The sequence below is a fragment of the Lagopus leucura genome, unplaced genomic scaffold, assembly GCF_019238085.1.
Source record: "Lagopus leucura isolate 7727_CA_CO unplaced genomic scaffold, USGS_WTPT01 Super-Scaffold_100122, whole genome shotgun sequence".
Lineage (NCBI taxonomy): Eukaryota > Metazoa > Chordata > Aves > Galliformes > Phasianidae > Lagopus > Lagopus leucura.
In genome coordinates this window covers 62,444-83,328 of record NW_024962327.1, presented here as the reverse complement: position 1 = coordinate 83,328, position 20,885 = coordinate 62,444, and the positions used below count along the sequence as shown (strand labels likewise).

General features: G+C 51.4%; 1 protein-coding gene across 1 annotated transcript in view; it reads left to right on the top strand.

The window, feature by feature from the left end:
• Window positions 1-20,885, top strand: part of LOC122189018 (SH3 and multiple ankyrin repeat domains protein 3-like) — a gene marked incomplete at its 3' end in the record, with an annotated part of 82,253 nt that overhangs the window by 16,628 nt on the left and 44,740 nt on the right. Inside the window, exons 2-3 of the mRNA XM_042887788.1 lie at window positions 11,426-11,629; window positions 14,737-14,808. Coding sequence (XP_042743722.1) covers window positions 11,426-11,629; window positions 14,737-14,808 — 276 coding nt within the window. The remainder of the gene's footprint in view (window positions 1-11,425; window positions 11,630-14,736; window positions 14,809-20,885) is intronic.

Here is a 20,885-nt window from a genome sequence, read left to right as displayed (position 1 = left end):
TTCGTTGTGAAATATGTTAAGCAAAATCGTAGAATCATAGACTATCTCAAGTGGGAAGGGACGCACAAGGATCATCAAAACCAACCCCTGCCCCACACAGCACCGCACAAACCCAAACCCTGCAGCTGAGAGTGGTGTCCCAGCACTCCCTGAGCTCGGGGCTGGGCCACTGCCTGGGGGGGCTGTGCTGTCCCCACCACCCTCTGGGGCAAAAAGCCTTTCCCTGGGCCTCTCCTGATGCAGCTCCATGCTGACAGATGTTCCAGTCAGCTGGAATGAAGGCACCTGCTTCAGGCTGGCCTTAATGTCTTAATATAGGGATGCTTGTGATGCTGTGAAATATTTGGTAACATTTTTTTTTCCCCCTCTTTATTAACATTCATACTTCCCCTGACCTCTTCCTTTTCCTTCTTAGTGATCGTAGAATCATACAATGGTTTGGATTGGAAGGGATCTCAAGGGTCAAGAAGCTGCAGCCCTGCAGCCACACGCAGGGCCACCAACCTCCGCATTGCACAGCAGCCCAGGCTGCCCAGGGCCCCATCCAACCTGGCCTCCAACACCTCCAGGGATGGACGGGGCATCACAGCCTCTCTGGGCAGCTGTTCCAGCCCCTCCCCGCTCTCACAGCACACAACTTCCCCCTGACATCCAACCTCCAGCTGCCCTCCCTCAACTTCAAACCATTTCCCCTCGTCCTGCTGTCATCTCTCCTTTCACAGAGTTGCCCCCCTCCTGTCTGTAGGCTCCCTTCAGGTTCTGCAGGCTGCAGTGGGGTCACCCTGCAGCCTTCTCTTCTCCAGGGTGAATGATGCTCATCAGTGATGCTGACGACAGCTCTGCACGTTCTCCTTAGGATTTGGGAGGCTTGGTCAGTTATGTCCCTGCTTTAGGTTGCATTAGAGCAGCATGGATGTCTGGATGAGATTTTTCAGTCAGGTTTTTTCTTGCTCTCTCGGACACGACGAAGTCGCGGCGGCCCTGTAGCAGTTGGACCGTTTTGGAGCGCTGTGCATCCCCAGACTGCAGCTGTGGGTGATGCTCAGTGCTTCTCTCTTTCTTCGCTGGGTTGGTTTGGAGTTTCTTACACTTCCTGTGCCGCTGTGACCGAAGTAATTGCCTGCTGCCTCAGGGTCTTTTCCTGTGCAGAGCGTGATATAAATTTCCTTATGGACCCAAAGGAATCTGAGGTGTTTAAATGCAGCAGCCTGCAAAACCCGCAGTTGCTGATGGAAGAGAAATGCTAATTTTTGAACTGGGGAAGGTCCGGAAGTAAAGCAGTCAATATAGGCCCTCCTAATACTATTTAACTTGCTATTAACTTCAGCTGATTTGACAGCTCAGTGCGGCAGAATTTTTATTGAAAACACGGCAATATTGTAGAAGTTGTCATGTGCAAACCTCGAGGCTGCGGTTGCCTGGGAACTGCCAAGCGTTGGGCTGCTGCTGGGTGGCTGCCAAGGCTCAGATACTGCCGGAATCGATCAACGGAGGAGTGGTTCACAAATTTATCAACGTTGTCATTACTCTTCTTTAATTAAAAGCCGCCGAGCAGAGGAGCGTTGACTCCTCCAGCGCCGGCTCTGCTTGTCACTGCGTGTCCCTGCTCACAGGGCGCCTTGACACGGCCTCAAGGAGGGGACCGGAGGGGAGCAGCCCTCTGCTCAGCCTGAGGGGGGGTGGGAGGGTCCCCAGGACCCCCAGCGTGGCATCCCCGCTCCTGACACCTCCACCTGCACTCCGGGCAGCGCCGGGAGAAGGGTTGGTAGCGGAGACGAGGAAACAAAGTGGAGGAACCGCATGAAGCGTTGGGGAGGTTTCACGAGAGAATGGATCAGCGGGTGAGTGCTGGAGGAGATTGATTTACAAGAACAAAGCAGTGGGTAATTATTGAAGGAATTTTGGGTAGGTGAGTAGGTAGCACTAACGTGTGTTTTCTTTTCACTCAAAACAGTCATTAAAGCAGGAAAAAGCCATTAGCGAGAAGGAGGTGTTGACGCTAAAGCTTTCACTAAGGATGTCTTCAGTGTGAAAGTTAACGACCAACACGCTGATATGTGGTTTAGTAGCTATGCTGTTATTCAAAACCAGGAAAATTAAACAGTTGGGAAACAATTTCTGGTAAGATTGAACCATTGCACTTCCAGGAGTTCACGTCTCCCTCATCTGTTTCCATTCTATGATAAAAGAGAATGGATGTCAGAGGTAGCTGAGAGGGTTTATCAAGACTTCAGAGGAGCTGGATGGAAGCACCTTTAGAATGTCTTTACAAGTTGCCTGGGGACACAAGAAGAGCTGCAGTGCCATGAATGCAATGAGATTGGCTCAGGAAAAGCATGACTCAGTGATGAGTTCCTGTCTTCAGGGGAGTTTGGCAGGAAGGAAAGTACCTCAAAGTTTGTCACTTTCCTCAGAATGTTGGTGGTTTGAAGAGGACACGTGCTGGAGGGCTGAAGCAAAGGGTGGGCACGTAGGAATGTCCACCCAGAGAGCTGCCCCAGCCTAAGGCAGCAGTTGGCCATAGGCCTGGGCGCACATGGTAACCCCCTCTCGGTCTCCTTCAGGAAATCATTTTGAGTGCTCTTCGTGCTCGCATCAAGGATAAGGAAAAGGAGCTGTGGTGAGGCTGACCAATGTCCAGATCCCTTTGGTTGGAGGGAAGGTGGTGGAGTAGATCCTGATGGAAGCCTCATCCAGGCACATGAAGGTCAGGAGGTGACTGGGAACAGCTAGCATGGATTTGCCGAGGGTAAATCACGCCCAACCAACCCGACTACTTTATCACTGGGGTGGATGATACTTGAAGAGGAGAGCACAGGAAACATCCACATAGAACTTGAGGAGGACTTCAGTGTGTTCTCCTCAGAGTGTTCTCCTGTAACATCCTTATTGCAAAATAGGACTGAGATGGTTTGGATGGTTGGAGGACGAGGTTGGTGGACAGCTGGCTGGACCACCAGCTTAAAGGGTGGCCAATGGCCATACAAAGCCCATCTGGTGGCTGCTTAGGAGCTCGTTCCTCAGGAATGGATATGAAAGCTTACAGCATGTGGTATCTTCTTACCAGAGCAGCTCCAGCCAGTCTAGGAGCAGTCAGCAGGCTGAGGGCCAAGCTGCTCCTCAGAGGGGTCTCCATCAGCTGCAGGAATGGCCTTAAGGGCTGGCAGAGGCAAATCCTGCCTGTGGGCTGCAGCAGTGCTATGGAATGGAATGGGGTAGGGCAGGATGGGTGACTAGAAAGCAGGTTCCTTGGCAGGAAAGGCTGAGGGACCCCAGGAGCCCCGTGACCCAGCACTGGCAGTGCCTTTGGCAATGAAGGCTAAGCACACCATGGTGGCAGTGGCTGGTGGTAGTCAGCATGCAATGGTGGGGATGGCTTTCACCACTCAGAACTGGTGAGATCCATACAGACAGTGGGGTCATCAGCCCAGGGCAGGCATTACGTAGCCCAGAAGGTTCCACAGAGTCCCTGGGATGGTTGGAACTGAGGTTCAGGAGGCAGGAGGAAAGGCTGAGAGTAAGGTTTGTTCAGACCAGGAAGGAGAAGACAGAAGGAAGACCGTACTGCCATCTGCAAGTGCCTAACAGAGTGGGGAGAGGCGATGGAGGTGGGCTGCTCTGGGAGTGACATGATGGAACAAGAGGACAAAGCTATGGCCAGAGACATCCTCCTCTGTGGCCTTCCTTCATCACAGGGAAGTGGTCTGGAGCCTCGAGAATTCAAGAGGTCTCTGTCCCTGGAGGTGCTTGGCCAATGCTGTGCAGCCTTTAGCTGGTCCCCCCTGCTCAGAGCAGGACCAGCTTTCCCCACAGCCCTCCACTGGTGTCAGTCTGCGACTCCCTGCTATGGGCCTCCCATTGGGTGAAGCCATGCAGGGTCGTAAAGAAATACCCATTCTGGGTTTAGAATGGCCAGTGACAATGGCCGAAAAACTCTGTCAGCTTGTACTATTATCCTCCTGAGCTTTGTTTTAAAAGACTTTGCTGTTGGGGAGTAGAAGTTAGTGCAAGCTGACAGAACTGCTGCAGTCGTAACTAATAAGGTGGACGTGCAAACGTCTTGGAGTCATAAGTATGAAGAAACTGGATCCACCCACAAAATCAGCCTAGTTGTAGATACCTGGAGGCAGAACTGTGGTAGGTTAATGTGAAACAAGGGAAGTTGTAACTTGGAAGAAAAGAGTGGTGTTTAGCTGTAAACTAAGAGATAGTGCTGCAATTAGAGTCAGATCTGGGTAGGGTGCCCTGACTGGGGTAAGCCAAACAACCCGTGATGCACGCAGGGCTGATTTGTGGTTATGACTACACGAGTGGTGGTACCTGGGAGACCAATTTGGAGTCGATTGCCAGAACCCCACGGCATGCCATTGAGCAGATCAGCATGAGTGTGTCTAATGAAGATGCCGTATCTGTCCCCTTGTCTTGCAGTGTTTGCATCAGTTCCCAAGGAAATAATACCTGCTTCTATTTTCCATGCCACTTTTGGTTTTGTTGCATTCCATCTCAGTGTTCTTTTTCCCACGCTGGGGGTTCTTGTCTATTTAGCTGAGCTTCACATGGATGCTGCTCCAGGCCTTTGGTCGTCCTGCCCTCCCTTACCCACACTTTTCCCATTCTGGCACAGCTAGGGCTGCACACACCTTGAGGACATGGGCATACCAGGGTGCAGTGGTGCTTTCTGCTTCTTTGGCAGTGCTCCCTGCCTTTTCTGAAGTCCTTTTCCCTCATGCTCCTGCTTCAACAAATGTTCTTTTAGAGTTGTTAGAGGCTGCATCCCTACCTCACCACTCTTTTTTGTTTTTTAATGCTAACATGGAGTGAGCTAGAGCTGTGCTCTTCAAAATAAAGGATGTTCTAATTCATTCAAATGCAGAGCTCTACAGGTAGCTAACTCCAGATCTAGAAAACAAGAAGATGTGAATTGGGAAGAACATGGGGTTTGGCTGTCAGAGTGAGGTGGAGTGTCAAAGCAAACTGAACCCAACGGGCCACGTGCTTTAAAGGAAACTGCTGATGCAAAGCGTGGAGACAGAAGCAAGTGGACAGGGAGTCAAGGACAGTATTTTGTAGCTGTAAGTGACAGCTGGGAGACAGATGCTGGAATATTGCCTCTGGCTCTGAATTCCGCTCTTTAAAAAGTGTATTTAAAATTAAAGAGGATGCTGAAAAGAGCAACAAAAAGGATTTGAGATCTGGAGAAAATGCATTACACTTTGTGAAGGTCAATCTCTTCAGCGCACCCTAAACAAGACTGAGAGGTGACTGTTAAATGGAGGCTGGAGCGCAGCAAGGAGCTGAGTGCTAAACTGCTGCTCAGTATCACAGAGAAAGGTGTAAAGAGAAGGAATGATTGAATGTTTAAACAAAGGGAATCAAGTGAGAATTAAGACCTACCTCTTATCGAAGATGAATATTTGGCTTGTGAACTTATCCCAAGAGGGAGCATGTTTTCCACTGTGTGTGTGTTTGGGTTTTTTTCTTTTTTTCTTTTCTAAGACTCAAATGGGATGGATTTCAGCTCACTATGGGAGTTAATGGTTGACTCTTGCAGCATAGTGGTGCATTGCTCAGGCTGGACAATGTGACAGGCCTTCGTGGCTTTACATTTGCTGAATCAGAGAACATCTTGCCCATGTGTTCCTAAGGCAACTGCAGTGTGCTGTTTTCATTGGTTTCACCAATTTTCCAGCCAAACTTGATTTCTTTCACTCTTTTATGCTGATAAGTTCTTTACCTCTTCTGAATGTGTCTATTAGATGTGGCACTTGGGGACGGGGTTAGTAGGCAGTTGGTGGGCACAGTGGGGATGAGTTGGGGTTGGACCTGGTTGTGACCCTTAGAAGTCTTTTCCATCATCAGTGATTTTATGATAAGGGCTTTTCTACAAAACTACAGTTTCTCTGTGTTGATGCTGAGTGAACAGAAGATCCTGTGCACCCTTCTGAAGTAGCAGCTTAAATTTCCATGGCATTTGCTAGCCTTAAGTCAAGCTAAAGTTTCTCGGATCCTCCTTTTCCTACTGCTTACACATTCGACGGTGGTTGCTGACTTTTCTTTTTGGTGTGGTTGTGATGGTACAGTGACATGCTGGAGTCAGTTCCAGGTCTCTGAAGGAAACCACCATCCCTTAAATCCATCTCGAGCTCTTTGTTTGGGCCTGTGATTGAATCAAGCTGATCCCAAACTTTTTGCATTTCCTTTGCCCCGTGTTTTCTGAACAAAGAGTTCAGCAGTTGGTTGAAGTGGGATGGCAATGGTGCTCTTCAGCAGCCCTTCCCTTGCAGGTGGCTGACAGGAGAGCTGTTGCAGCTCTGTCTTGCCAGAGCCACTCACTTGGAGTTAATCAGGTGCTGAATCTCTTCAAACATTCATTTCAAGGTGCATTTGTATCGGAGGCAGCTGCTAGACTGAAAGCAGTGATGGAGGGTCTTTAGGATGGGGGTGGCTGTCACCATTAGGAGTTGTAATACAACTCTTGGACTCTCGTGTCTTTTAACAAGCATTAATGGATGGTTTCCTGGCTCAGGCAAGGGATACAGGAGGATGACGCAGCAGTCAACAACGCCCTCTCAGACTGCCTTACAAGCAGCAACTGTTTTGCTGGAAAACCTAGCAAGCCCAAATCCTTTATCTACAGCACGCAACTCTGCAAGAAGGGCTTGTGCATGGCTGCTTTCCTGCTGGGAGCCAAGATCCTCCCTCCTGCTCATTATCTTGTTTCCTCTTGGTGGGGGCAGCTTCTCCCAGCGTGGTGTTCCAGCACATCAGATGGCAAGGCCAGAGCTTTCCTCAGGAGGTGATCTAAGCCACAAAATTCTCATTGTTTTGCCAGTATACACAGCTTGTTCTGTAAGCTGGTCCCAGTCTGCCCACCGCCAGCACCCGGTGCACAGGAAACTTGTTCTAGCTTCTCCTGGTGGTTGTTGCTCACCAAGGAGCAAGACTCCTTCCCTGTGTTTCTGCAGGAGAACAGCTGCCAGGAGGACTCTGCAGGGAATTTGTAATCTGCCCCAGGTCACGGGAAGACACCACAGCTGAAACTGCTGCTGAAGGAGAAAGTTTTTGTCTTGGTTTCATCTCGAACAAAGTTTTTTTTTAAAATTTAGTTCACAGTGTCTGGAATGATGCTACGTTTTAGCTTTGGGAGCAAAACAGTATTGCTAATACACCGATCACAGAATCACAGATTCACTGATGTTTTGGTGTCGCTGAGCAGCGCTGCACACAGCCACAGACATTTCAGCTCCTTGTGCTGCGCTGCAGTGAGGGACTGAAGGGCAACAAGGAGCTGTGTGGAACGGAACCAGTGCTGCTGACTCAAACTGGGCACAGGAATGTCACAGGAATGCAGCATGGCATCATGTGAGAAAAGTACAAAACTGTGGGGAGTTGGCTGGGGGGGGCACTGCTTGTGGACAGGCTGGGCGCTGGTTGGCAGATGGGGAGCAGCTGTGTCGTGCAGTGCTTGTTCTGTGAAATACATATCATCATTGCTGTTATTTTCCTTTTCTATTTTCTGTCTCAGTAAATATGTTTTATCTCAACCCATGAGTTCTACTTTGAGTTTCTCCCCTCCCCTGGCTTCTCTCCCCCCCAGCCTGGTGGAAGGGGGCAGGGAGTGAATGACCACATGTGTGGGTGCTGCACTGCTGCCAGGTGAATCCATGGCCGGCTTTGACCAGAACAGAGAAAATACGTGTACAGTTGGGAATACCAAGCACAGTCTGTTAAAGAGAGGCAAGGAGCTCCCCTGGGCTTATTCTGCATCATTCCCATAGTGTGGCTCAGGCCCTGCTACCAGCCTAGGTCTTGTTCCCAGCCTAGGTCTTGTTCCCAGCCTAGGTCTTGTTCCCGGCCTAGGCCTATCTCTCAGCCTAGGCCTCTTTCCTAGCCTAGGCCTCATTCCCAGCCTAAATCCCTCTCCTGGTCTTGGCCTCGCTCCTGGCCTAGGCCTCGCTCCTGGCCTAGGCCTCGCTCCTGGCCTAGGCTCTACTCTCGGCCTAGGCCCCACTGCTGGCCTAGGCCCCTCTCCTATCTGAGACGCCACACCAGGCCCTGCTCCCAGCCTAGGCCCTGCTTCTGGTGCAGGCCCAACTCCTAGCCCAGGCCCTGCACGAGGCCCCACTCCTGATCTCCTGGGAAGGAGAGGGTGAGGAGCTGCCCTGGGCTCCTACTGAGCTGTTCCCCTGCCATGGCCCAGGCCTCGCCCCCAGCCCAGGCCCCACACCAGGCCCTGCTTCTGGTCCAGTCCCCACCCTCGGCCCAGGCTCTGCACCAGGCACTGTGGGCTGCTCTCTGCTCCTGTCACCTTTGTCAGCTTTACCTTTCCTGTTTCTGTTTTTTCCTGGTAGGGTGGACGGGCCGGCGCGTGATGCAGAGGATCTGGGTGTGCTGCCAATTTTGGTGTGACATCCTCCATTGCTCTCACACCCCATTGTGGCCACGCGTGGCCCCACTGAAGAACCCCGTGTTGGAAACCTGCAGCATTCCCTCACCTTTGTGTACCGTTTTCCCGCTCGGTTGCAGGGCTGAAGGGACGCCGCCCTGCTTTGGGCAGTCTGGCTTATGGCAGCAAGCAGCCATGCTGAAAACACTCGGGAGATAAGAGAGCCCCACCCCAGGATGAGCTGCATCACGGCCCCCCCTGCGTTCCATCAGCTGCCTGCTCCCTCTGCATCCCCGAGGTTTTACGGCTTTGTCACCGTTGTCATTTTGCATGCAGTTGTCGGGGTTGTGCTCTGCTCCGATCTCAAAATGGCAACTCCCATTTTCTAAAGGAGCTCTTTCACTTTCTATAGATTCCTCTGCTCTGTTGTTTTCGGTCGCTCCGTCTTTCTCCGGGGGCCTCTTTGGGGCCGTTTTTCCATTTTTGCCATACGTTTGCTCAGAGCTTCTGATGTGATATTATGAAATATGTTACCTGCTGCCTGCAAGCACATCACCTTTTCAGCTGCTACTTTTAATTTCCTTTCAATTCTCTCTCATTTTTGTGCACTTTGATGAAAAAATTTTGTCTTCTTTGCTGTTAAGGGGCTGTTCTTTATTGTCGCTATTGCGGGGTGGCTCCTGAATAGATCTTGTCTGTCATCCTGTGCACTGCAGAGGATTGAAGCTGGAGCAATGAGCTCTTTCTTCCTTCAGGAAGGGGTCATCCATGCTGTCTAAAAGTTGAGGAACTGCATTGTTTTCTTTCAGGACTTGTTCCAAAGGCTTTGATTGTTATGATCAGCACTTATAATTGTACAGCAAACTAAAGTGAGTGGCTCATGCTGCAGCTGCCTGCAGCCTGTGTCCTCAGCACAGGGTGGACTTTGTGGTGCCCTGTGCACTCACTCTGATCCCTCCTGCTCAGCATCCTGCAGGAGAGCAGCACGGGGCTGCAGAGCTGCCCTCATGTCCAACCTTGGTGTTCCCGTCCTGATGGGGCTGGGTCGGTGCCTGGCTGAATGCCTGCGTTTGGGCAACTGAACCCTTCCTGTTCTGCCAAGGTCAGCCAGGTTCTGCTGTGGAAGCTGCCAGGGCTGTCCCCACTGCGATGGTGAGAACTGATGTGTCCCCATGCAACAGGTTAGAGGAACCCTTGCTGCAGTGTCTGCCTGAGCAAAGTGAGCACAGAGCAGCTGGATCTGCTGTGGATCCATGCAGGCTTCAGAGCTGAGGCTGCACAGAGAGATCCCTGCAGCTTGCCAGCAGAGACTGGTAGGATTAGTGTCATCTGTTGGATTGCTCCTGGAATGGCTGTGCTGCATCATGGAGTGCAAAAAGTGTGTTTAGTTGCAGGAATTCTGGTGGGTTGGTGGTATTTCGAGAAACAGAGCTTTAAGATATACTAAAGTAGTAGGATTATGGCCACAAAGGACTGCAGCGTTTTGACCTAACACCAAAGCAGGCATTTCCTTTTTTCCAGTTTCTGACACTGGTTAACAAAACGTGTTGCAGGATGGAAGCTGTTTTCTCTCCTACGTATGGAATGTTAATACTCTCTGGAATATGTCTGTGCAGTAAAAGTTCAGGATAAGATTCAGTGATCTTTGTTCCAGGATGTTCCTTCAACCACTGCTTGTTCTTGTCCACGTGTGCATGTCTGTAGTTTATTTTTTTTCCATTAGTCATACAGTTTCATAGTGAAAGGCATCATCTGACAGTGAAGAAGAGTCCTGGAGGTGAAGTAGGAAGTTGTAGATGGTGGTTTTTTATTTAGAGTTCCCAAAAGAGTGATGCGTATTCTACTTCTCTTTGGCATCTCTTGGGTTTTGGGCTCCTGATGTCTCACACCAGCAAGCAGCCGCCTGCTCATTAGCACCTGCTGTAGGACAAGCAGTAGTTGATAAGCACACCAACTTGCTCACATGGTCAGCGATGAAATAGATAATGCTGACCTCTGCTTGCAGTACAAATGCATGCTGCCAAGTGAGAGTTATCCTTGCCTGAGAAAAATGAGCTGTAACCTCAGCTCAGCGTTGCCTGTACTGCACAGTGAGTTTTCTGGGCACTGTGCAGCGCAGCACCGGCTCTCTGCTGCCTCCCACCCTGTGCCTCAGCAAGACCATTTGCTTTTCTCTAGGCAAAGCTGTTTAATTCACAAAACCATAGCGATGCTGCTAAGGCCTAAGCAAGCCCCAGGGCTCTGGAGCTGGAGATCATAGAATTGTGGAATCAGTAAGGTTGGAAAAGACCTCTAAGGTCACCAAATCCAACCCCAACCCATCCCCACCGTTCTCACTGACCATGTGCCCAAGTGGTTTAGTGGGCACGGTGGTAATGAGTTATGGTGAGACGAGGCTGACGGAAGGAGTGAGGATGTGCAGTTACCTCTGATGCCCGGGGTGAGTGCCAATCCATGGGCTGGGGTGTGTGGTGTGGAGCTCCAACACTGCAGGTCTGTCAGAGCCCATTGGAAGAGCTTCTGTGTGCACGGAGGGTGATGATTGGGCTGTGTTTCTGCTTGGGAAGCCAAGCAGGTGTCTGTGGTCAAGCATCAACTCTTCAAAACCTCCATGAACAAAACCACAATGATGTAACCGTGTGACTCTGCTGGACCTGCCCCTTGGGCGCTGTGCCTCCGGTCTCCTATTTTGGGAGTGATCATAGAGTCATGAAGATTGGAAAAGACCTCTGAGATCACCAAGTCCAAGAGCAAAGAAGGAAGAAAACCAAAGTAATCATAACAAGAAGTCAAGGGTCAAAATGCAGGCAGTAGGACCTGGGAGGGAAGCTGAGACTGCTGCTGGGGACCTGCTGTTGTGAGCTGACCTCCGGTGTGCCAGCGTGTTCTCTGATTTTAAACACTTGATCCCCTGCCTCTTCCTCCCCTTCTTTTTCCAGCTGACTCTGCAAAGGCGGTGGCGTTCCCCTCTCGTCCTCCTGCTCTCTCCGCATCCCTGCAATACACAGCAGCTCTCATTGCCCTTCTGTCTCTCCACAGAAGTGTCTGCGGTTGAATCCGGACGTTCCCGTGTGGGCCTCCAAGCAGCGCATTCTGTGCACCCTCAACCACAGCCTGAAGGATGTGCTCAACTACGGGCTCTTCCAGCCGGCCTTCAATGGCAGAGCAGGGAAGTTCCTGGACGAGGAGCGCCTGCTGCGGGAGTACCCCCTGAATCCCGACACTCCCGTCCCCTACCTGGAGGTAGCTGTCTTTTTTAATATATACATTCATAAACATATATGTGTGTGTGTACCCACACCTATAGGTACGTACACACGCCTATGTACGTGCACAAGTGCATAGGAGTCATCCCACCCCTTCCTCTACAGTCTCTAAAAGCAGCACAGAAATTAAGCCCCCCTCCTCCCCCGCCCCTATTTCCCCCTGTTTCCCATCAGGACGAGGTGCAGAGATTTCTGTGGGTGTGTGTTTACTCGCAGAGAATCCATCGAGGGAAAGCTCAGCCTCTGAGCTCCAGTTTTAGCTGCTCATGGCTCTGCCTGGTGGAGCTCTGTGACGTTGGCCGTGGCCCTGAGGGTCTGATTCTGCCTCCCGAGCCAGCTGGTCACACATCTCCTTCTTCTTATACTGGCAGGTAACTGCCGTGGGGAACTGGAGTTAGGCAGGGAAAGCTGTAGGTACAGAGGGAAAAGCACAGGAAGGTCCTTGGAAATGAGGCTGAAGGGGTTGAGTTTGATGTTTTTTACTTTAATTTTACATTTACTTTCATAGAATGATAGTATCCTAGAATGGCCTGGGATGCAAAATGCCCACAGTGCTCATCTGGTTCCAAGCCCCTGCTGTGCGCAGGTCGCCAACCAGCAGCCCAGGCTGCCCAGAGCCACATCCAGCCTGGCCTCCAATGCCTGCAGGACTGGGGCATCCACAGCCTCCTTGGGCAACCTGTTCCAGTGCCTCACCGCCCTCTGAGTGCACGTTTTTTCTTTAAATTTAATTCACAATTAGTGTGAATTGTGGAAGGGAGCACTGTGCTTTGACAGCAGTGACCATTCCTATACAGACCCCATTCACGTAATGAGCACGGACGATAAATGCTAGGTTTCATTCTGTATTATATTCCTTTCCAGAACATTAACTGAGACAGCAATGAATGGAATTCCTCTGTACTGACATTCAGTACAGATTTTGGTCTGGGGCTGGGAGGGCTGTGTGTATCACAGCGTGAGCAGGAGCAGTTTGTGGGCTCCACTGACTCCCCACTGGCTGTATGGAGCTTTGATTACCTGCAGGCAGACCTCTGGTTCAGGGATCCTGTGCTATAATTTACCCTCAGAGCCTACTTAGGAAGCATTACACACTTAAGCTGTATGAACTCTTACAAATGCAAGCTGTTATTATAACTAATCCCAACTAATGTGGAAAGAAAATGCTGCACAGTTTCTTAGTAAACTAATGTCAAATATAGACTAAAACATTTGCAATACCATGAGGAATGCTTGCAAATAAACCTACAAGGTAGTCAGTTCCTTAATGTTCCTCCCGTAGGCTTTAGTCCTTTGTTTTGTATGATTCAGCATGCTGTCCACACTTAATATCTCAGTGCACACATCTAAAAGCAGACCTGACGTGGACATTTGTCCTGAGTCATTTCAATTCTTCCTAACCTGATAAGAATGGCAGCTGAGCACATGAAAACCACGTGTTGGAAAACGAAAAGTCCGGAATCCGTTTACAGGGCACCGATCCCACGCTGCTCCCAGTGAGGTTTCCTGAGCCCATAAGAGAAATGAGCCCTTGGGGCTGCGTGTGGAGGTGACCAGATTGATGTGAGTTTGTACAGAGTGACAAAACCTTACGGAGGGACTTCAGGCAGTGCTTCCTGCCAGGTGATGCTCGGGGTGCAGGGCTGACTGCTAATGCTGTGCAGAGGCTCGGAGCAGCTGATGGTGCCACGCAGCTCCGCTCTCCTCTGATGCAGTTTTGCCTTGCCCCTGGGTGGCTCTGCGTGCTGTCACATCAGAGTGACACAGCCTGCCTTCCCCATCTGACTGGCTGTGCAGCTGGGACTGGAGCTGGTTGCACCCCAAGGTGTTTTGGGGGTGAAGAATCATAGAATCATAGAATCACCAAGGTTGGAAAAGACCTAAAAGATCATCCAGTCCAAGCATTCACCTATTCCCAATAGCTCCCACTAAACCATGTCCCTCAACACAACATCCAGCCTGGGTTTGCCAGGAACCCTGGCAGCGCCTGCAAGGGGCCAACAGCTGTATGTTGGTGAGCCGGGCAGCTTTTAGCTGGGAATGATTGAAAAAAGTGTTGTGAGGACACATCTGCCCAGGATTTCTTGTTTGTAACAAGTTCTGGAACCCAAGGGCAGCTGCAGCAGGCTGAAAATGAAGTAATGTATTGCCAGCATTCGAAAGTAACTCCAGCCCAAAGATAACTTGGTCTCAGATCCAGCTGAAATAATGGGATGCTGGCGACAGATGAAGTTCATAACAGCTCACAATCTCAGAATGCAATTGAAAAAGATCGAATCAAATCCAACCTCTTTAAGAGAGCCATAATTCTGCCCCATGGAGATGGCTGCACAAAGGCAGCGGCCACCGGGGAGGACCTGGTTTTGTTCTCCGTTTGGGATCAGTGCTGTAAGGTGTCTGTAGGAGTCTGTATGAGTCTGGGTGGGTTTCTTAGGGACTGATGTCAGACCCTCTGTGGGCACCCCAGGCTTTGAGTGCAATGTGTGTGAGTTGAGCTCAAGGATCCTTGTGGGTCACTTTCGACTTGGGATACTCAACGGTTCTATCAATTGCAAATCACTGCTGGCAGAGGGCACAGCAGTGTGGGTGCAGTCATTGGGTACGGGAGCCATCAAAGCACATTCCTAAATTGGACAGGGATGTGGCTGCTTGCAAAGGAGGGGCTCTCATTTCTGAAAACAAAGTTTTCAAAGAAAATTGTCAGTCAGAAAGGCTGTCATGAATTCCCAGTGTGATCCTATGGGATCCTGGGATCCTTTGGTGTGTACCCTGACAAACAGTGAGGTGGTTCCAGGAGTAGTTCGGGAGAGGAGATGGGCATCAGAGCAGTGTTTGGTCACAGTCAGTGCCTGAAAGCACACTGAGAAGAGCTGAAACCACACAGATTGATACGAGGACCTGATCAGAGCCTCTTCACTGAGCAAAGCAATGAACGAGGAGAAAAAAAGGTGGAGGAGAGAAGCAGATCCTGTTCTGCTGTGCTCAGGTTTAGGCTGAGGGTCTCACTGCACGACTTCTGCTCCAGAACAAACTGATGCTGAGTGGGCTTTGTGCATCTCACATCTGGCGTTCTCCCTCTTGCAGTTCCGGTACAAGCGGCGTGTGTACACCCAGGCTTTACTGGATGACAAGCAGTTTGCCAAGCTCCATACCAAGGTAAGGCTGGAGTTGAGCCTGTGAGCTCAGAGCCCTGAGTGCATGCACAGCGCCAATGGTCCGTGCTGATGGGCAGCGGTCTCTGAGGGCACCAGGACCTGAGGGGGTTCAGCCTTTCTCGCTCGCCGGAGCTCAGATCCCTGCTGTGAGCTGCTGGTGTGGCCAAAGCCGGGGTGGTTTTGGTGCGTTGTGAGTGGAAGAACTGCATCGAGTGGTGCAATTGTGTGTGCTGTGGTGGGCGCTGCTCCGTTGGAGGTCTGGGTGCCAACTGTGTGCGGGGCAGGCAGTGCAGGGGAGCACACAGAGGGTTGGCTGAAGAGCAGCTTTGTTCTGTTCTGTGCCCTGGGTGGGTGATGGAACAATGTGCACACTGAGCAGCCTGCTGTCCTCCCGCTCAGGGGCTGCTGCACACCTCCATCATTGGTCTGCTGCTCCAGGCACCGTGGGCAGCAATGGAGGAATGCATGAAGATTAATGGCTGGGGATGCCCTGGTGGCACAGCTGGCACTGCGGGGCCAAGGAGGTGGGGGTGATGGGTGCTGTGGGGCTGAGGTGCTGGGGGTGATGGATGCTGGGGTGACAGGCACTGTGGGGAAGTGAGGATAACAGGCACTGTGGAGCTGGGGCAGTGGGGCTGACAGGTGCTGGGCACGCAGTGGTTGGGTGGATGCTCTCCTGCATTGCTTCTTCCCAGCCAACTGCAGCAGCTCTGTGATATCGTTTCTCATCTAAGAAACCAAAGAGCAATGAGTGTGGAGAGCTCTGGACCAGCAGAGGATTTCTGTTGCCACTGATAATTGTTCCCTGAGGCACAGGGCTCGTGGGGATGGTGTTGGTTCCTGGGAGGCTGGGGCCAGCAGTGGGCAGGAGGAATGGGGTGGGCAGCATTGGGGTGGCTGGGGGTGGGAGGACACCCTCAGCGCCCACCAAATGCAGCCCATTTCTGGGGGATCCCATGGGGAAATGGGGCTCATGGCAGGGAGCAGAGCTTTGGAGGGCTCCAGGGGTATCTGTGCAGTGGAGGAAAGCTCCAGGAGGCTCTGGGATTCTTGTTAAGAAGGCTGTAGGACGCAGAACTGCTCTTGCTGTAGGGCTGCTGGCTTGCTCCTGCTGGTGTGTGTTCTGTGAGGGAGGCAGGAGGGAGCTGTAAGCTCTCCATGGACATGCACAGCAGCAAGAGCAGAGCTGGGTGAAGCCACAGGCAGAACACGAGGGGAGGAAAAAAAAAACACAAAAACTTTGGTCCCAAAGGGCTTGACCTACTGCAAAGGTTAAAATCTTCATGGGAAGAAACACGTCCTCTGCCTTCCTTTAGCCGAGTAGCAGAAAGGAGGGATAAAATGCTGCCAGGGCTCAGATCTGACTCACGAAGATGAAAGTCGTGAGGTTTCTGTCTTGTGGCATAAGAATATCCAGGCAGCAGATCTGGAAAAAGCTCAGCATCTCCCTGGCGCCAGGAAACGTGAATCACTGCTGAGCCCTGCCAGTGGGAGCCACGCTTCCTACAGGGAGGGCTGAGCAGGGGAGACCCGGGAGGCACCGTCTGAGGGCATCCCCAGGAGTGTGCAGGAGCCAGGAATGTGCTTTATTAAATATTCACTTCATCTCTGTGCTTTCATGTCCGCTTAAAATAACAAATCTCCTTCAAGTCGTTTCTGTACTTTTAAGCTGTCCCTTGCTACTGAAGGACGGCATCCAAGGGAGACGTGCAGCCCTGCTCCCATTCGCCTCCATCGGGAGGATGCTGATGTTCTCCTGGAGCTGTGGTGCTCCTGGGGCCAGCAGAGCCCCATTCCTCCCCAGTGCATGGCTGAGCAAGGGTGGGATTGTTTCCATGTTAACTGAAACGAAGCCTTATCTCCTGGGCAGTGAAATGCTGTTCTTTTTGTGCTGCTTTTTTTTTCCACTTTTTTTTTTTTCTTTTTTTTCTCTGAGATTCAGTAATTAAAAGCATTGTGAATTAGCTTTGGGTCTAATGGGATGGTGGGACTGCTCCTCAGGCTATGGTGTGTGCCCAGCCCTACCCCTGCCATGGGCTGTTTGCCCCCCAGCTTAGGCTGCCCAGAGCCCATCCACAACCTGGGGCACCTCCCGAGCTGGGGCACCCACAGCTCTGGGCAGCAGTGCCAGCACCGCACCGCCTTTGGGTGAAGGATTTATATCAGATGTGAGGGGAAATCTCCCCTTTTTTAATTTAAAGCCATTCCCCCGTGTCCCATCACCCTGTGCCCGTGTACAGAGCCGTTCTCCTCCTGTTGAGCAGCTCCTTCAGCTCACAGGGAGGTCTCCCCTGTCTCTTCTCCAGGCTGAAGTCCTGAGGGCAGAGCAGAGGGGGGACAGTCCCCTCCCTGCCCCTCTGTCCCCTTTTGCTGAAGCCCAGGGTGCATTCGGCTGGAGACCTGTGCCTAATGAGCTCACCTAAAGGAGGGTAAAGCAGCAGTGAGATGGGATGGTCTCACATTGGGTTGGAATTGGGAACAACCTGTGCTGCAAAGAGCGGTCAGCACTGCACAGCTGCCCAGGGCAGCGGGGAGCCCCCATCCCTGGGGGTGTTCAGTGAGCACAGGGATGTGGCACTGGGGGGACGTGAGCAGTGGGATGGGTTGGGGTTGGACTGGGGATCTCAGAGCTCTTTCTCAACCTGAATGACTCTGTGATTCCGTGTTCTCCAGGAGGAGATGGGCTCCAGTGTAGTGGTGGAGCTGTCTGAGGGCAACCTGGGAGCTCGCATTACGGTCACAGTACTGTGGTGCTGACTGGTTTGCACTCCTATCTAAAATATTGTCACAGCCCTGAAAATCTGATTGGAAAGACAAAGGAGCTCGTTAACGCCTGCAGGAAGTGCTGGATGGCGAAAGGGCTCACAGGGAAATGCCATGAGCAGATGAGCAGCTGTGCAGTTAACTCCTGGAGCACTGTGCCGTGCCTGCAGCCTGCCATTACCTGAGTACCACTGGGTTTAGGCTGCAGCTCGTGCTGCCTTGGCAGCTCCCAGAGCAGCACAACCGGGTGCTGATCCCAATCCTTACACTGTGTTCACCTCTGCCCCCTGGCCCACAGCATCTCTGTGCTTCCCTTGGTCCTGTTAATGCTGAGAGTGCTTCAGGCAGGTTTGGAGAAGCGCTGAGCTTTCAGAGATGGTGTGTAAAGATTCTTTGTGCGTGCAGTGAAATGGATTATCAGGCATTTCTGTGGGAATGTCTGCTTGCTGCTGCCTGGGCAAGAGCTTGTCAAGTGACCAGGGAGGAAATCAGTGGCTTCCTGCCTTCTGCAGGCACCATAACCATGTGGCATGTGCCATGCTCTGGACACCAGGTGGTTTATCTTAATCCTAGCTGCTCTTAGGAGCAGACCAGGCCCTGAGGAAACGTTCACCTTGCTTTGATACTGAAAAGGCAGGAATCATCAGCATTCAAGTGCTGTGAAGGGGTGTTTGTCTCCCTGTGCTCACAGTGGGTCCCGGCGGCGTCCCTGCACTCGGCTCTCCCTGCACTCAGCCCAGGCTGAGCAGCCAGCAGCAGTTAGAATCATTTCTCTGCCAGAAGAATATCTCGTTTATTTTCTTTCATTTTGATTCAAGAGAGAAAAGCTGGTGAGAAACCTTGTTCCCTCACACCAGCTTCTTCTCCATAAGCTTTTTCTGGAGGGTGTTGATTTTTCTTATGGTTTTGTACCAACAGGGGATAACGGGCTGCACACAATGTCTCAGTGGGACGACCAGGGCTGTGCTTCCTCTCCAGGAGCAATCCTGGCCTTAACCCCAGGCTCTGGGGAACGTGCCTCAGACCAGCTCAGCGGGGTGAACAGGGGGTGTTTTGGGTACGGGTGCAGAAAGGGAGCAGTGGCTGTGGGTTGGACAGCCAGCTCTACTGGTTCCGAAGCAGTGGGAGAAGGGCAGAGCCAGGATTCGGTTCTTGTCTCTTCTAACAGGGCTCCTCCTTCGGTGGGAGCAGGGTGGGTTGGCGGTCAGCCTGCAGGAGATGCAGGTGATGAGCACGGATCCGCTGCAGAGGCTGGGATGAGGCTGCAATGGTTGTGGGTTGGGATGGAAGGGTCCCAGAGGGTCCAACCTGCCCCAACCCCTTCTGCCCGACCTTCACACAGCACTTCCACGCCAAGGGGTTGGGAAATAGGGATGTGAAAACCCTTTCAATCGGCCATGGGTGGCTGTACGCTAGGCTGATTTTGTTGGATGACTTATTGCTGAGTCTTGCTTTTTTCTGTGCAGAGAAAGTTTCCATCGTGCCAGTCAGGACAGCCATCCCTACACAGTGATTTGAGAATCACCCCGATCTCCATGAATTCATATTGCTTCTGCTCTTGGGAAGATGCACTGGGAGCTGATAGCTTTATAGACGTGCATTTAGGTTTCGCTTTTTGCATGTAGGAAATGGGACGTGCTGCCTTTATTGGCTCCTGGTGTTTCTTTTATTATTTTGATGCGTATCAAACTATTTTGGGGCGGAAGCTGGAATTCAATTAAAATTAAAGCAAAATAGCATTTTAAATCGTATCTTTATCACTTCAATAAATGTTCCTTGAGCGCACTGGGTACAGAAAAGGAAAGGTAAATCTATCAGTACGTATCTTATGCGTTTGAAGCTGACTGATCTTTCAAACAAAGGGAGATTGGGTCTGTATTAGTGGTTCCCATTACAAACTCTCAAAGGTATTTAAGTGCCAGAAAATAAGTATCTGGTGAGATTCACAATTGCATGAGTGGTTTAGGCATTGCTGAGCTCCCCTTGATTTCAGTGGGAGTCTGACATTTGCTCTCTCTCTTCGTGTCTAGTCACCTCAATACATTTGAAAACCTGGCCCCAAATCCTCCACTTCTTAGAATAATGAGATCTCATTCCTTTCCCACCAGGGTTTTATTCATAGACTGGGGGGAGAAAAACAAGCTTCCACGCTCTCTCAGCTCTCAAATCTTTCGGCTTTGAGTGAATCAGTCCAAATGAAAAGGAAAATGTTCTGTGTTTCTAGCTAAATTGAAATGAAAAACAATCTGATAGGAAAGCTCTTTTATGCAGCATAACTTGAAAAACCAACACGGGAGAATGTAAATACCAGCATTTGGTTCTGAGAAAAGTGGTTATAATGGGCCCAGCATGGGACGCGACCGTGACATATTTATAGATTTGAGCTGATTTCCAGAGCCAAGGATGGTTTGTTCTGGTTCTGAGCGGTGCAGGAGGAGCGAGCTCGAATTCGTGGCTTTTGGCAGAAGAATCGTTCAATCAATATGGTTTTCTAAATGCTCCTGAAGTTGTTGTACCCCAAACCCAGGTTTTAACAGTTGTGTTTTTTAATTGCGGGAAAGAACCTCTGTGGGACTGAAACCTTACTGACACAAAGACAGTAAAGCCAGGATGGAGACGTAAAACTGTGAGAGAATGTCCAAATGAGGGCTGCAGAGAAGGGGGAGGGTCTGAGGGGAAAGGGATGTGAGGAGCAGCTGAGGGTCCTTGGTTTCTTTGGTCCAGAGCAGAGGAGGCTGAGGAATGGCCTCATGGTGGCCTACAGCTCCTCGTGGTGACCCTACAGCCCCTCATGTTGACCCTGCAGCCCCTCATGGTGACCCTACAGCCCCTCATGGTGACCCTACAGCCCCTCATGGTGACTCTACAGCCCCTCATGATGGCCCTACAGCCCCTCGTGGTGACCCTGCAGCCCCTCATGGTGATTCTACAGCCCCTCGTGGTGACCCTACAGCCCCTCATGATGGCCCTACAGCCCCTCGTGGTGACCCCGCAGCCCCTCATGATGGCCCTACAGCTCCTCATGGCAGCCCTACATCTCCCTCATGACAGCCCTGCACCCCCTCACATTGGCCCTACAGGTCCTTATGGTGCTCCTACAGCTTCTCATGTCTCTACATGCCCTCATGGGAGCCCTACAGTCCCCTTAAGGCAGCTCTACAGCTCCTCATGGCCCTACAGCCCCTCATGGCGACCCTACAGCCCCTCATGATGGCCCTACAGCTCCTCACGGCAACCTCACAGCTCTCTCATGGCAGTCCTACAGCCCCTTGTGTTGGTCCTACAACTCCTTATGGCGGTCCTACAGCTCCTCAT